The sequence below is a fragment of the Symphalangus syndactylus genome, chromosome 18 (assembly GCF_028878055.3).
Source record: "Symphalangus syndactylus isolate Jambi chromosome 18, NHGRI_mSymSyn1-v2.1_pri, whole genome shotgun sequence".
Lineage (NCBI taxonomy): Eukaryota > Metazoa > Chordata > Mammalia > Primates > Hylobatidae > Symphalangus > Symphalangus syndactylus.
In genome coordinates, this window is record NC_072440.2 from 87,374,142 (window position 1) to 87,390,306 (window position 16,165).

At 48.2% G+C, this 16,165-nt stretch overlaps 1 protein-coding gene across 5 annotated transcripts in view; it reads left to right on the forward strand.

Moving 5' to 3' along the window:
- The window catches only part of ADCY3 (adenylate cyclase 3), a 99,878-nt gene that overhangs the window by 42,848 nt on the left and 40,865 nt on the right, over positions 1-16,165 (forward strand). For all 5 annotated transcript variants that reach the window (XM_055254193.2, XM_063623910.1, XM_055254196.2 and 2 more), the window contains exon 3: positions 6,301-6,450. In XM_055254193.2, the coding sequence (XP_055110168.1) occupies positions 6,301-6,450 (150 nt within the window). The remainder of the gene's footprint in view (positions 1-6,300; positions 6,451-16,165) is intronic.

Genomic DNA, 16,165 nt, shown 5'->3' on the forward strand with positions numbered 1-16,165 from the left:
GTGCAGAACATTCTTACCCCGGGGCCAGGGCTCCCCTCCCTCAATACTATCACCTTAGCTGAACTGTGATGGGTATCTGCCAAGGCGGGGCTAAGGCGGGGCTCAGCTGGGGCACAGGGGGCTCCCCAAGAGCTAAGGATCCAGTTAGGACCTGGACTCGAGAATGAGTAGGGGTGGGCAGGGAAGGCCTCTGAGGGGTAGGACATTTCATAGGGACTTAAGGAGCCACTGCAGCAGCCTCTACAGGGGTCTGCAGCAAGAGTGGCCCCAGAAGTGGGACCCATCTGTGCTGAGTGGCGGCCTCACAGGCTCTGGCTGGGCCTCCTTGGGTGGGAGAAGGCTGGTTGCCTTTGGAAGGGCCACCTCCCCTCCTCCTTCCTGCCCCATGGCTGCTAGGAGACTTTTTCCCAAAGCATCTGAGTAAGTTTTAATGACGAGGTTCCCGTGCGGCTGGCCTCCAGCTGCAGAACGTCATAGGTCTCTGGGCGACACGGGCACTGCACCCTGAGCAGCTTTCTCTCGCTCAGTTTCTTCTCCACAGTTCCAGAGTGTTCTGGAATCTTCAGGCTGGAATGAGCTTATAGGAAGAGATTGGTTTGGGCAAGAGAGCCACCAAACTGCCTCCAATGGGGTGACTTCCACTCGACAGTCCCACTTAGAGCAGCCCCATTTCCCTACGGGTTGTTAGCAAACGTGCAGGATCTTTCGATGCGTAAACTTCCAGGAGGGAAGATTTTGTAAAGGAATGTTCTAATGTTTGCATTCTGAGCCGGGATATTAGAAACACTTTATCAGGCTGTCATGGGTTAGATGACGCTTTAGTCCAAGTGTTTATCCATTTGGGAGATGCATTTTATTATTCTAAAAATGTTGTATATTTTTAAAAAGCAGAACAATTCTTTTGAAATAAGTTATTTCCAGGAAAACTTTAGGATTAAGAAAACTTGTAAAAAGATCTACAAATAAAGACCCCAGTGGCTGTGCACCTCTGTTACCACAGAGCCTGATTGTGCTGTGCAGTCTAAAGGGGACCACGGGGCAAGAATAGGTGACTTCGGTGGTGTCCGGAGCAGGCTTCTCAACCTCATGGGTTTGGTGAGTCACCCCAGGACCCGGGACTGGGCAGTGCAGCCAGCTCCCGGGTACAGCTGTTGCCCCTGGGCCCAGGAGTAAGGCTTCGAGCGCGAGCTGTCTCGCCCCAGGAAAGGAGCCTCTTCCCTCTCTGTCTGGTGGTCAGATGGTGCCTGTGTGTACAGAACACTTTGAGCAGGAGCCCTGGGAATAAGTTGCTCTTCATGATTCCAGAGAGGGAGAAGTCTCCTGTGTGCCACTCACCCAGTGTGGTGTCTGAGCTGGTCTTTGTGTTTCAGAGAGACCCCCCCATCTTTCTTTAATGCCCACGTCTTCGTGAAGCCGTCCTCAGCATCACCCTGATTGGATGTGATCTCCCCAACTGTTCACACCTCTCTTCCTGCCTCTTGGTCTGCTCTGTCTGATGTTCTAGATCACTCCCAAAATGTACCCTGTCTGCTGTCCTCAGAGGAGTGACTGAGCCTCGTTCCTCTTTGTTCTTCAGGCAGGGGTGAATTGGGGTAGGTAGGGGATGCTCACTGGAAGGCTAGAAGCAGCAAAGCTGGGTCCCAGGAATGACCTAGGGCCAGAAGGTCATGTTTACTGATGGCTTCTGCTCCGCTGACCTGCTGACCAGAGGCTGAAGCGGGGAGGGATGGGCAGTGAGTCTGTGAGTGTAGAGTCGTAACCCACATGTGTGCCACCCAATAGCGTGAGGCTTCCTGGGCACCTAGGGCTGGATGGGGCCAGGATGGGCTGAGGACACAGACCTAAGGACAGTGCCCACCTTCCTGCACACAGTGGCAGGGCCATGTGTGGGGGACATGGGGGAGGAGGAGGGGCTGTCTTGGGTGCAGCAGTACAGGTGATGGAGCAGATGGGAGGTCTCTGCAGGGCTCCCAGGTGGACAGGAGCCTGCCAAGTGGGCCAGGTTGGTTGGAATGGGGCGAGGGGTTTGCAAAGTGGTGAGTGTGGGGAAGGCCACCCTGGAGGGAGAAGAGTTCTAAAAAGGAAGGTCTCTTCTCACTCTTACCTTCGAGTGGGAGCACCGGAAAATTAATCCCAGATCAGCAGAGCTCAAGGCCTGGTGCAGAGAAACCCATGTGTCATGGTGACGTGAAAGACCTATTTCAGATTCTCACTAGGGTTCAAGTTTTCCCCAGAGGCAGAATTTTTTCCTGGGTCTTCAGTTCTTCACCTGTAATGAGAGGCGATCCTGAGGGATGTGTTTTAGAGGAACGGCAGCTGCCCTGCTTACCCAGCATCAAGTCCTTCCTGCGGCCACACCTGCCTGGCCCTGGGGACAGGGACGATGTCATGCCACTGTCCCTCCCAGGGCCAGCTTAGTGCCCTGCTCACTGCTGAAGGAGTGAAACTTACTTTTTACAGACATATTTTGAGGGGCACATTCATTTTGCTAAGTGAGATACACATTTATAAATACGAAACAAGAAGTTTCTGAATCTTATTAGCTTAGAGATAATGGCTGCCACTGTGTATGGAAGCCGTGGAAACGATGATGGCCACTGCTGTGTATGGAAGCCGTGGAAACGATGATGGCCACTGCCGTGTATGGAAGCCGTGGAAACGATAATGGCCACTGCTGTGTATGGAAGCTGTGGAAAATCTGCACGTATTGTTTCAGATTTAAAATGCGTGCAGCTCACACCTAAGTGCTATAGCTCGTGACCATCTAAATTTCAGTTTAAAAAATCTCTAGGCCAGGTATGGTGGCTCACACCTGTAGTCCCATTGTTTTGGGCAACTGAGGCAGGAGGGTCACCTGAGCCCAGCAGTTCAAGACCAGCCTGGGCAATATAGCAAGACCCCATCTCTACAAAGAATAAGATTAGCTGGACTAGTGATGTTCGCCTGTCATCCCAGCTACTCAAGAGGCTGAGGTGGGAGGTTTGCTTGAGCTCAGGAGTTTGAGGCTGTGGTGAGCCCTGAATGTGCCACTGAAGTGCAGCCTGGGCAACAGAGTGAGACCCTGTCTCTATCTGCACCACCCCCGCCCCCCCCAAAAAAGAAGTCTACACTCCTTTCTGGGAAAAGATGCGGTTGTGAAATATGTAAATAAGTTGAGGAGTGCTTTAGGGAGGGGTTTTGAACCATAGAATAATGAGATTTGAATGTAGGAGGAGATCTCACCCTCTAGTTTTAACACCTTGTTTAATCTCAATTCCTTCTGTAAAACCAGAGTGACATCACCTGCCTCAGCACTGGTTGTAAAGTTAGAGGAGATGAGGCTGATAAAGTGCGTTCTTGTGTCTAGGACTTAATGTTGTGATGCTGAGGTGAGGATACAGGTGAGGAAACTGAGGCCGGGAGGGGGACGCCCAGGCTGCACATCAGTGTCGTTGGGAGCACTGCTGCCACCCTCACCTCCCGCCCGCTGCATGAGCGCCCCAGGGTGCGCCATCTTCCCAGGTGACCCTGTCCGGAGCCTCTCCCACCACCAGTGCAGCTCTTTTCCGGCTCACTCTGGAATCTTCTCTCTCAAAGCCGGCTCCTGCTTCCGGCTTGAGGTTTTCTGGGCTTGGCAGCACCACCCGATGGGATTTGTGGCCTGGCCCTGGAGGCTGCGAGTTGGCCTGTAGAGCTGTGGCTAAGCCTCTCATCAGCTGCACCCACCGGGGGTGGTGGGGAGGTTGGGGGTTGCCAAGCTCCTTGCAGGCCTTGTAGCCATGACTTCGTGGGAGAGAGGGACCACAGGGATGGAACAGGGGGCAGCGCCCCAGGGGGTCCTCCTCCTTAGTTGAGGCAAGTTGAGAGAATTGGGGGTGCTCTAGGAAACCCAAGACCTGGCACTCACAGAATTTTCTAGAAACAGTGAGCTCACTGGGAGGCAGGGAGGGAGTTCCCTGGCAGGGATGGACATGCCTTGCCTGGCCATCTCATAGGGACAGATGGGACAGGCTCTATCAAGTGAGCAGCGCTGAGCTTGTGCAAGGAGTTACTGTCATTACCCCCTCGGTTGTCTACCTAAGACCTGCTGTGCAACTGTCTCAAAAAACTTCATACCAATCACCAAAGATTATGACCCAAGGCTGGAAGCAGGGTCAGGCTTGGCTCATGCCTGGTGACCCTCTATGTAGGACAGTATTTCTTTCATTGATCTGCAAGTTTTTAAAAATCTGCTTTTTCACTGCACTTGTAGGTACATACAATATGGGGACATAAATTCGGGGGGAACCCTGGACTCTGACCCTGCCCCTCACCAGCTGGGCAACTTTCCAGGTCCAACCACTACTCTGAGCTCCAGTTTCATCAGTGAGCTGAGAATCAGCTCCCCTCAAAGCTCCCTCCAGCCCTGACACTGTCTGGTCTTTGTCTGCCTCACTTCCGAGGGGAAAAGCAAGGCCAGAAGAAGACCTGGCCCACAGAGGCCCAGCCGGGAAGGAGAGGGGGCCAGCTCCCAGGTTGGCCAGAGAGTCAGGCTGGCTCCAGTCCCTGAGCCTCCCCCAAGTCACAGAGGCCTCTCCTTCCCAACCTGCACTCACAGTTCCCTTCTGGCTCCAATAAGGCTGACCATTCAGGTGTTGACTGAGTGGCCTGAGGCCGTATGGTACTGACCACTCAGACAGGGGTGGGTTGTCCTGCCCCAACAGACTTGCCCCACAAACGGGGTAGGTGACTGGGGCTGCTCAGACCCAAGAGGTCAACAGGTCATTACAGGCTGGAACCAGACGCCAGCAGAGCTTGGGGATCTATACCCGGTGACGTGCTGACCAGCACTGAGACTCGCCTGACCTCCTGACTCATGACGCAGCGGGCCCTTGTTGAGTGCCACAGAGGCTGCAGGAACATTCTGCCATGGTGGTGGTTGATCCTCAGGGCAAGTATTGATCAGCTCTGATGAAACACAACACAGTTCAGGGGATATGGCATAACCAAGAGAACCCAGAAAATTCATGTCAGAAGCAGCCTCCCTTGTTGTCTGTTAGACCATCTTGTTTAAAAATAAAAAATTGACTTCCCTGCCTTTTTCACCTACCCCAGAATCCATTCTACTCTGAGGCCAATCTTTTATCCCCTGAGGGCCAGAAATTGAGAAATTCTTCGCTTCTCTTCCCATCATTTCTCAACTCCAAACTCGGTTCCAAGAAACCACACCTAGCAGGCGAGGCGTCGGGGAACCAGGGCTGGGAGGGTGGCCACAGCCTCGGGGGAAGGGCACGGAGCTGGTGCCAGGGAAGCTGGGGGAGCCAGACCAGGAAAGAGGCCTTGCTTGAAAAGGCTTACTGAGGCCAGTGGTCTTGGAGAAGGAGGAAGGATTAGCACTTGGTCCAGCCATGTTGGGGCCCAGTCATGGCCAAAGATTGGAGTAGCAGCAGCCAGGCCTGGACGCCAGGCAGGGTTGGGATGTTCAGATCTGTATCCAAGGTTACCCCAGCAGGAGACCATCAGATCTGCAGTCCCTGCAGCCTATGGAAGTGGGCCAGGACACCTTGGGCATCTTGAGGATGCCAGGGATGGGGAACAGGCACTTGATGCCCCAGAAGCCCTTTGAGCCGGGGCACTGACCTTGCAGGCAGTGGGGGAGACCTCAAGTCCCAGGAAACCCCCACAGTAGCTTGAGACCTGAGTATTGGTACGGGGCACCCCTCACCTGCTGGCAGGTGGGGTTAGCTGAGAGGATACCTGTGAATCCCAGAAAACTAGAAACCTATCACACATGTGTAAGGTAAACATTGTGACTACCGAATCAGCCTGGGACCTCTTCAGGGGTCCTGCCACATCCCAAACCACCTGAGCTTTTAGGATTACACAGTCCTGCTCAGTGGGACCTGGGATTTGTTCACCCTCCTTCCCAACAAATTGGCAGAGCACCTGAGTGAGTGCTGCCTGAGCAAATGCGTGAAGGAATGAATGGGTGGCAAAGGGTCTGCTCAGGCCTCACAGGTGGAGGGACTGGCCAGCCTTGCTTTGTTGGGAAGCTGGAGGGGGATCCACAGCCCCTCAGCCAGCCTTGAATGCCTGCACCCTGCCCCTCGTGGAACCCTTGAGCCTTTCAGGCCTTGAGCCATGCCCCTGGGTGGACCACCCGTCTGTGGTACATGCGGTGGTGTCTGAGGCTCTGGGGTCCAAGGCTGTGCTGGGCCCCTCCCTGGACATTGGGCAACTTGAGGTTTGATTTTGGTGACCACCCACCCCACCTCCTCCATCCCCTTTTCTGAAGACGTGCCTTCACCCCTGGCCTTTTCTCTCTTCTTCCTTGGGGTGCAGATCCTGGCTAACGTCTTCCTCTACCTGTGCGCCATCGCTGTGGGCATCATGTCCTACTACATGGCTGACCGCAAGCACCGCAAGGCCTTCCTGGAGGCCCGCCAGTCGCTGGAGGTGAAGATGAACCTGGAAGAGCAGAGCCAGCAGCAGGTGAGGCTCTCGGGAGGCCTCGGGCCTGGAGCTTGGGCTCAGGGACTGTGGCCTTGTCAGAGGAAGAGGAACCAGAGCGGCAGCCCCTGGCTCCGTGGGGCTTGGCGTTCATCCACCCTGTTCAGGTGTTTGCTTCTGAACTTGGCCTTCTGGGCTCCTCACCATTAGAGGGCAGCTTCTGAGCTTTAGGGAGCCTCTCACTCCTAAATCTGCCTCTGCTTGACCCAGATCTCTCCTCTTCTGCCTTCCTGCTCTTTGTTTTATTTCTGTAACGTAAAACTTTTCCCTTTAAAGAAATGCATTGCCCAAGCAGCCAGCTATGACTTCCTGCATTCCTCTCTCAGATGACCTTCTCGGGACCAAGGTCAGGGTCAGGGGCATCATGGGCATTCCTTCACGTCACACCTCCCCCGCTGCTCTTGCTGGTCCAACCGCAGATCCACCCCGTGCACCTGCTCATGCTGTGCGTGGGGCCTATGACCCATCCTGCAGCCGCAGGGCCCTGCTGGGTGAAGTGTGTCAGCCTCACACCCCCACCCAGGGGAGCTCCTCCCTCCCTTACCTTCCCATCTGAGGTCACTGCTGAAGAAGGAAAACCAGGCTGTTCCCCGGGGATGCCCCTGTTTACATTCTCCATCTGGAGAGAGGCCTGGCTGTCCCTTCCTCGGTTTCCTGGCTTTCCTCCAGTCTCTTCCGTGGCCAGACCGTCCTCCTAGTTCTCATGTCACTCAGGCTTTTACATAGTTTTGGCCTGGATTCATCTCACATGGTTTTTGAAGGTCTCCAGAAATTACATCCACCAATTTCCTGTTATCCATAGGTTTATTTCCCCTTCAAAAACACACTCAATAGGTTGACACTATGATTCTCTGCTCTGGGAACCATGTCATCTGTGTTCAGGAGGTTCTGTGTGCTCCTGATTCACTGAAATTGCTGTTTTCATAGATGCTGCCACTCAGGTGGACAGGGCCTTGGTTTTGGGGGCCACTCTGGAGCCTTGGCTTGCAGGAGCCCCACCGTCAGGCCTCACTCACATTCTCTAGACAGTGCTGTTCCGAGGCACACACTGAGTCATTTAGCTGATGGGCCCCCGATTCCACTGTCCTGGGGATGTTTTCTTCCTCTCCATTTACCAATCTCATTCCTTTCAGAAGGCCCCCATAGGAGTGGAGTTTCCCTGGCTGCCATTGTGACAAAGGTCCAGGCTTAGTAGCCCATCGTATTCGCCGCTTCCCCTGGGCCCTGTGACCTGTGGTTACTGAGGAGCTGCTTTGGCCTGTGTATATTTAAAGAATCCTCCTTTCCTGGCTTGTAAAGCCCCTTGAAAGGCATTCTTCAACTTCTGTTTTTTTTATACTGTCTCATTTCTTGTTTGTATCTGATCTCACACTGTGGCGGCATCCCTCTGGGTTCTCTACACTAAAAAAAAAAAAAAAAAAAAAAAAAGCATGTGTCACCACCTAGCTAGGCAAGCATTCTTATAACATTTGTGCAGTTTTCAGCATGTCTGTCTGCATCGATCTTGTCTGTCTCATATTGTACAATCTAGGACATCTTAACTCTCACTGAACGGTCTTGTGGGGGCCCCCTGGTGTGATGAGGAAGGCCCTGTGTTTCACCCTGGGGCTGTTCTCATGTAGATAATTTAGATAAGTTATCCACCCTATGGAGACTCACTTTTCCTCATCTGCAAAGTGGAGGTATTGACATTTGTCTTGTAGGTTTCTTGAGGGTCAAATGAGAAACACAGAAGTGCTTTGTAACCCATAGAGCTTTTTAGAGGTAGGCTGAGTGCACGGGGCCATGAGGCCTGCTTTCTAACGCCCAGGGCCATATGCTCCCTCTGGGCAGGGTCAGCGCAGGGAGCCTGGGCACCAGCAGAGAGGGTCATCCCTGGGTGCCCCAGGACTCCTGAGGGTGCTAGCAGCCTGTCCAGGCCACACTGGTGCTTCTCTGCATTGCCTGCCCACGCTGCAGCGGCAGAGCAGACATTGGCCCCAGGACGGAGAGGTCCAGGTTAGGTGGAAGGGAGGTGCAGAGGTGTTGGGGGAGTTGAGGGGTAAGGGGCATCCTCAGGCCTAGCTGGGCACACAGCTGGGGCCTAGAATTCTCCAAGTGGGATGAATTTGTCTAGCCAGGCTCTGTCCTGAGTGTGACCTTGGGCTTGTTGCTGCTCCTCTTTGGACTTCAGTATCCCCATATGTAAAACCTTCTTTGAGAGATTTTTTTTTCTTTCTTTCTTTTTTTTTTTGATACGGAGTCTTGGTCTTGTCACCAGGCTGGAGTGCAATGGCACAACCTCGGCTCACTGCAACCTCCGCCTCCTGGGTTCAAGCGAGTCTCCTGCCTCAGCTTCCCAAGTAGCTGGGATTACAAGCACCTGCTACCATGCCTGACTAATTTTTTTTGTATTTTTAGTAGAGATGGGGTTTCACCATGTTGGCAGGCTGGTCTCAAACTCCTGACCTCAGGTGATCCACCCGCCTCGGCTTCCCAAAGTGCTGCGGTTACAGGCGTGAGCCACCGCTCCCTGCTGAGAGATTGTTTTAAGGGTAAGGAGGAATCTATGTGAATCCCACTGGGATTGGTAAAGCACTGTTACCATTGGGAAGATTGGAATCCTGCCCCCTGTGAGTTTCCATTTACCTACATTCTCCTTACGTCTTCTGTCTCTGTTCAAGAGAGAAACCTGCCTGCCATTTTCCTTCCTTTCCATGTGCTTGACAGGTTTTGGTATTACGGTTATGCCCAACTCATTAAATAATTTGAGAAGTTTCTAATGCCTGATAGTTTGAAGATAATTTGGGTTATTCTTTAAATTTAGAAGTCACGGCCAGGCATGTGGCTGGCCTGTAGGTGTGGCCAGGCAGGTGGCTATGCCTGTAGTATCAGCACTTTGGGAGACTGAGACAGGAGGACCACTTGGGTCCAGGAGTTCAAGACCAGCCTGAGCAACAAAGCAAGACCCCATCTCTACAAAAAATTTAAAAATTAGCTGAGTGTGGTGGTGCATGCCTGTAGTCCCAGCTACTTGGGAGGCTGAGGTGGGAGGATCACTTGAGCCCAGGAGGTTGAGGCTGCGGTGAGCCGTGATTGTGCCACTGCACTCCAGCTTGAGCAACAAAGTGAGACTCTGGCTTTAAAAAAAAAAAAAAAAAAAAAAGGCACGAATGAAGAAGTCCTATAGGCCTGGAGTGTTCTTTAGGGGAAGTTTCTGTTTCCATCATAGATAATAAGGTTGTTCAGATTTTATATTTCCTTTTATATAGGTTTTAGAGAGGTTTTTTCCCTCAGAAACATGTCCATTCAAATTTTCAAAATTTTGGCATAACATTCTTAATATTTTCTTTTAATCTTTTGTCTGAAATGTGTAATGATGTTCCTTTTTTCATTACCAAAGATAATTTGTGCCTTTTTAAAATTTTTCTTAATCAGTCTTGCTAAGGCTTATTGTTTTAGCCTGTTCAGCAGGCCACCTTTAATCTTTGTTGCTTTCTTTGTACATTTCTTATCTCTGATTGATTGATTGATTGATTGATTGATTTTGAGATGGAGTCTGGCTCTGTCACCCAGGCTGGAGTGCAGTGGTGCGATCTAGGCTCACTGCAAGCTCTGCCTCCTGGGTTCACGCCATTCTCCAGCCTCAGCCTCCCGAGTAGCTGGGACTACAGGTGCCTGCCACCACGCCTGGCTAATTTTTTTGTATTTTTTTTAGTAGAGACAGAGTTTCACCATGTTAGCCAGAATGGTCTCGATCTCCTGACCTCATGATCCGCCCGCCTCAGCCTCCCAAAGTGTTGGGATTACCAGGCGTGAGCCACTGCGCCCAGCCTCTTATCTCTAAGTTAAACTTTGTCATTACCTCTTTTTTCTTTGGGCTTAATTTGTGTCCTTTTTTACCTTCTTAAAATGGAACTTTATTTTGTTTTTTGGAGACTGAATCTTGCTCTGTCACCCAGGCTGGAGTTCACTGGTGCAATCTAGGCTCACTGCACCCTCCACCTCCTGAGTTCAAGGTATCCTCCTGCCTCAGCCTCCGAGTAGCTGGGAACACGCCTGGCTAATTTTTTGTATTTGTAGTAAAGACAGAGTTTCACCGTGTTGGTCAGGCTGGTCTGAAACACCTCGGCCTCCCAAAGTGTTAGGATTACAGGCGTGAGCCACCAGGCCCAGCCAAAATAGAACTTCAGATGGCCAATTTTCAGCCTTTCTTTCCTAAAATATGTATTTGATGCTACAGATCTCACTCATTACATTGTTTGAGCTTTATCTCACAAGTTTTAATATGCCGTATTTTCAATGTAGTTTAATTTAAAATATTTACTAATTTTCATTGAAATGCCTTTGATCCATGGGCGATGTAGAAGTGCACTAAGTTCTAAACATTTGAGGATTTGTTTACAATTATGTTGTTTTTTATCTTTATTCTGGTCAGAGAACATACTCTGATTTCAAGTCTTGAAATTTCTTGGAACTTGATTTTTGGCCTAGCATGTGGTCAGTTTTGATGCACTTGAGAATAATGTATATTCTGCCAAATCTGTCAAAATCTTTAAAAAATGAAATAATGTCAACTATGTCATATTTGCATCTGCCCCAAATTAGTACTTACCTCTCTAGTCACGATGCAAGGACCTCACAACCTTTTAACTTCATTTCACAAGCCTCTGCCCCCCACTTTCTGGCTATTAGTGTAATGTGTTTTAGTTCAACATATTTTAAACCCCACAAGCCCTTATTGTGATTATTTTATATAATATTCTTATTAATATTCTTATATTTACCCACAGTTTTGCCCTCTCAATTGCTCTTCCTTTCTCCATTTCTTTGCTTCATTTTCCTGAAGAATTCTCTCTAGTATTACCTTTTATGCTGATCTCTTGGTACCAAATTCTCTCCATTTCTGATTACCTAGGAGTATGTTTATTTTACTTTCATTTTTGAAAGATACCTGTCTTCATCTGTTTTGTGCTGCTACAACAGAATACCTGAAACTGGGTAATTTTATAAAGAACAGAAATTTACTACTTACAGTTCTAGAGGCTAGGAAGTCCAAGATCAAGGCACCAGCATTTGCTCTGGTGTCCATACGTGGCAGAAGGGTGGGCTAGCTGAATGTTATGTGATGCCCCTTTTGAAAGGGCCTTAACCCTTGTGGCCTGATCCCCTCTTAAAGGCCCCACCTCTTAATAGTATTACATTGGCAACACCTGAATTTTGAACAGACACATTCAAATCATGCCAAGACTTTTTGCAGATAATTCTAGGCTGCCATTTTTTTTTTACTTCTAGCCCTTTAAAAGCATTTCACTATCCTTCCCGCTTCCCTCATTCCTGTTGAAATGCCAGTTGTCAGATAGACTGTTGCTCCTGTTACGTTAATGCATGCTTTTTCCTGTGGTTGCTTTCCCAATGCTCTTTGTTTTTGGTTTCAGCAGTTTTACGATGCTGCGCCTGGGAGTTTTCTTTGCAGTTGTTCTGCTTGGTATTCAAAGAGCTTTTTGAATGTTGGTTTGATGTCTCTCATCAGTTTTGAACATTTTCAGCCAGTATCTTTTTAGTGCTTCTTCCCATTCACTCCTTTCCTCTAGGACTCAATATCCTTATTAGACATTTTTACCATGTTCCGGAAGTATCTCTCTTCTTTTTCTGAATCGTTTTTCCTTTTTGCACTTCAGACAATGTTTTGATGGGCCTAATCTACAGTTTACTAATCCTGTCTTCCTCTGGTTTGTCAGATCAGTGGTTGAGCTCTTTTATTGAGTCATCAATTTCAATTATATATTTTTCTGTCCTAGAATTTCCATTTGATTTTAAAAACTGGACTTTAGTTCCCTAACTATGTATTCCTATTTTGTCATCTATTTTTTAGAATATATTAAGCATTTATTTTAAAGTTCCTGACTGACAACCATAATAATACCAATGGGTATGCATTTTTTTGTTGTTGAAACCTGGCATCTTGGCCTTTTTTTTTTTTTTTTTTTTTTTTTGAGACAGGGTTTTGCTTTTTCACTCAGGCTGGAGTGCAGTGGCTTATGCATCTTCAAACTCCTGGGCTCAAGCAAAACTCCCACCCCAGCCTTTTGAGTAGCTAGGACTGCAGGCGTGTGCCACCATGCCCAGCTAATTAAAAAAATGGTTTTTTTGTAGATATGGAGTCTCACTATGTTGCCCAAACTGGTCTCAAACTCCTGGCCTCAAGCGATCCTCCCACTTTAGCCTCCTGGCATTTTAAAAAATTAAATACTAGATACTGTGTGTGGGAAATAGTAGTGGTTCTGAATAATGTTGTGTCTCTCCAGGGAGGATTTACTTTTCTTGTGGCAGATGGTTAGAGCAGGGGCAGGTAGGAAATAGCTTTTCAGGGGTCTTACCTGAAAGGCTGGTGCTTTTCTCATGGTATCTTGAACTCCTCAGCAATGTGAGGCTGCTGAAAGCTTAGCCTCTTAGCTCTCACTTTGTGCTTGGATTCTTGGTCTCTTGCCCCACGCAAATACTAAAGGGTAATAGTGTACAGAAAGTCGGACTCACTGTTGTATGATTCTCTTTCCCTGGGGTCTTAGCCCCTCTACTCTCTCTGCCTTGGAATCCGTGCTCACAGTCCTTGTTTCTCCAGCCCCTTGAAAGCCCTCATCATTGCTCTCTCTCCAGCCTCTTGACCCCGGTCGCAAGGGAAAAATGGCAGAGTGCATTGGGCTCACTTAAGTGTGTTTCCCTTCCCCTGAGATCTTGGCCCCTCAAATCCTGGCTGCTTTGGTTGTTTCCCTTGCCTTTAAAGAGCTAGGTTCTTTTTATGTATTTTATCCAGCTTTTATAGTTGTTCTTGGCTGGAGGGTTGGCCTGCTGTAAGATCCTCTATAGCAAAAGTATACATGTATAAAATCGTAAAAGTATGAAAAAGTGTATACTAGGAAAAGTCATCCCACCTTCATTTCCCCTAGCCATCCAGCCCCCATCCGTCAATCACCACTATTATCTTTTTAATGTACCCTTTCAGAGGTTTATAGAATTTTATAGAATTTTCACACACACACACACACACACAGTAGCCTATTCACTCTTTTGTACTAAATCTTTTTTTTTTTTTTTTTTTTTTTTTTTTGAGATAGAGTCTCACTCTGTTGCTGAGGCTAGAGTGCAGTGGTACAATTTCGACTCACAACTTCCGCCTCCTGGGTTTAAGCGATTCTCCTGCCTCAGCCTCTCAAGTAGCTGGGACTACAGGCGTGCACCACCACGCCCGGCTAATTTTTGTATTTTTAGTAGAGATGGGGTTTCACCATGTTGACCAGGCTGCTCTTGAACTCCTTACCTCAAGTGATCTGCCCGCCTTGGCCTCCCAAAATGCTGGGATTACAGGCACTAGATCTTTTCACCTACTATCTTAGAAAGCATTCTAAGTCCATATTGCCTTGCCACATCCTTTTTAATGACTGTGTTCAGTCATTATACAGAAGTAACAATTTATTTTGTTGTGCTCTCCGTAGACTTCTAGGTTATTTCCGATCTTTTGCTACTGTAAACATTGCTGTAATAAATATCCTTGTAGCTAGTGGTATTTATTATATCATAGGATATATGTGCAAGCATATCTGTGGAAGAATAAAAACCTAGAAGTGGAATTGCTGGATCAAAGGACATTTGCATTTTAATAATTATATATATAGCTACTGTAAAATATACATAGTATAAAATTTACCATTTTAACCATTAAGTGTACAATTCAGTGGCATTAAGTGCATTCACAATGTCGTGCAGCCATCACCACTGTCCGTTTCCAGAACTTTTTCATCATCCCAAAGAGAAACTCTGTGCCCATTAAACAATAACTTCCCATTCTCCCAGACTCTGTTAACCACTGTTCTACTGTGTCTCTGAATTTGCCTCTGCTAGGTCCTTTATATAAGCGGAATCATGTATTTGTCCCTTTTTGACTGGCTTATTTCACTTAGCATGATGTCTTCAAGGTTCTTCTGTGTCGTCACGCAGATCAGCATTTCTTTCCCGTTAAGGCCGACATCTCCTCGCATGTATACACCACATTTTGTTTGTTCATTTGGACATTTGGGTGTTTTCTGTGGCTTTGCTGTTGTGAATGGTGCTGCTGTGAACACCCGTGTACAGATATCTGTTTGAGTCCCTGTTTTCAGTTCTTTTGGATATATACCCAAAAGCGGAATTGCCAGGTCATATGGTGGTTCTGTGTTTAATTTTTTGAGGAATCTGGAATGTGCTTTTTTTGTTTTGTTTTGTTTTGGTTTTTTTTGAGACAGAGTCTTGCTCTATCACCCAGGTTGGAATGCAGTGGCACGATCTCAGCTCACTGCAGCCTCCGCCTCCGGGTTCAAGCTATTCTCCTCCTTCAGCGTCCGGAGTAGCTGGGATTACAGGTGCCCACCACCACTCCCAGCTAATTTCTCTTGTATTTTTAGTAGAGACGGGGTTTTGCCATGTTGGCCAGGCTAGTCTCGAACTCCTGACCTCTAGTGATCCTCTTGCCTTGGCCTCCCAAAGTGCTGGGATTACAGGCATGAGCCACCGTGACTGGCCTCCTATAGTGCTTCAAACAATTTATACTCCACCAGCAATGAGTGAGAGTATACTTAGGCACTTAAGTTTTCCTTGTTTATCTAGAAAATACCTCATTGCTTTTGGAAACCCTCCCCGAAGGATTCCTATTTGAAAACCCCAGCCCCAGGGAACCAGCCTCAGGCAGGAGTGACATCCTGTGGGCTGTTTCCTTCCTTATCCTCATTTGGCTCAAGCCACAGACAGATAAACTCAAGTTTGGAAGAGTTCCTTTGCTTTCTTGGCCTACACTGTGTAATATTTCGCAAGAATATACAATTATAAAGAAATAAAAAAGAGGCTGGCATAGTGGCTCAATGCCTGTAATCCTAACACTTTAGGAGGTTGAGGCAGGAGGATTGCTTGAGGCCAAGAGTTCAAGACCAACCTGGCCAACATAGTGAGACCTCCATCTCTAAAACAAAAAAGACTGATAGAGGCTGTATTAGGGTTCTCTAGAGGGACAGAACTAATGGAATAGATAGATATAAAGGGGAGTTTGTTAAGTATTGACTCACACGATCATAAGGTCCCACAATAGGCCATCTGCAGGTAAGGGCAAGGAGAGCCAGTCCGAGTTCCAAAACTGAAGAACTTCAAGTCCAATGTTGGAGGGCTGGATGCATCCAGCACAGGAGAAAAGTGTAGGCTGGATGGAGGCTAGGCCAGTCTCTCTTTTCACATTTTTCTGCCTGTTTATATTCTAGCAAACTGGCCACTGATTAGATGGTGCCCACCCAGATTTAGGGTGGGTCTGCCTTTCCCAGCCCACTGACTCTAAATGTTAATCTCCTTTGGCAACACCCTCACAGACACACCCAGGATCGATTCTTTGTGTCCTTCAATCCAATCAAGTTGACACTTAGTATTAACCATCACAGAGGCATATTCCTTCGAGCCTTTTTTTGGTCCTGATATTTGAGAGTGGCCTAGCCATGTTTTATCCTGATTAAGAGATTATAAATGTAACACCTTCCTCTCATATAGCATAGCAGCCGAGAATTAAGTGCCAGAGTCTCTGCCTCTCTCCTATGGCATTAGGGGAGATAAGTAGTTATTGCACAGTGCCTGCACATAGACACTCAAACTCTCTACCATCATATGATTGTTGGATACAATTTTGAAGATATAGAAAAGTAGAAGA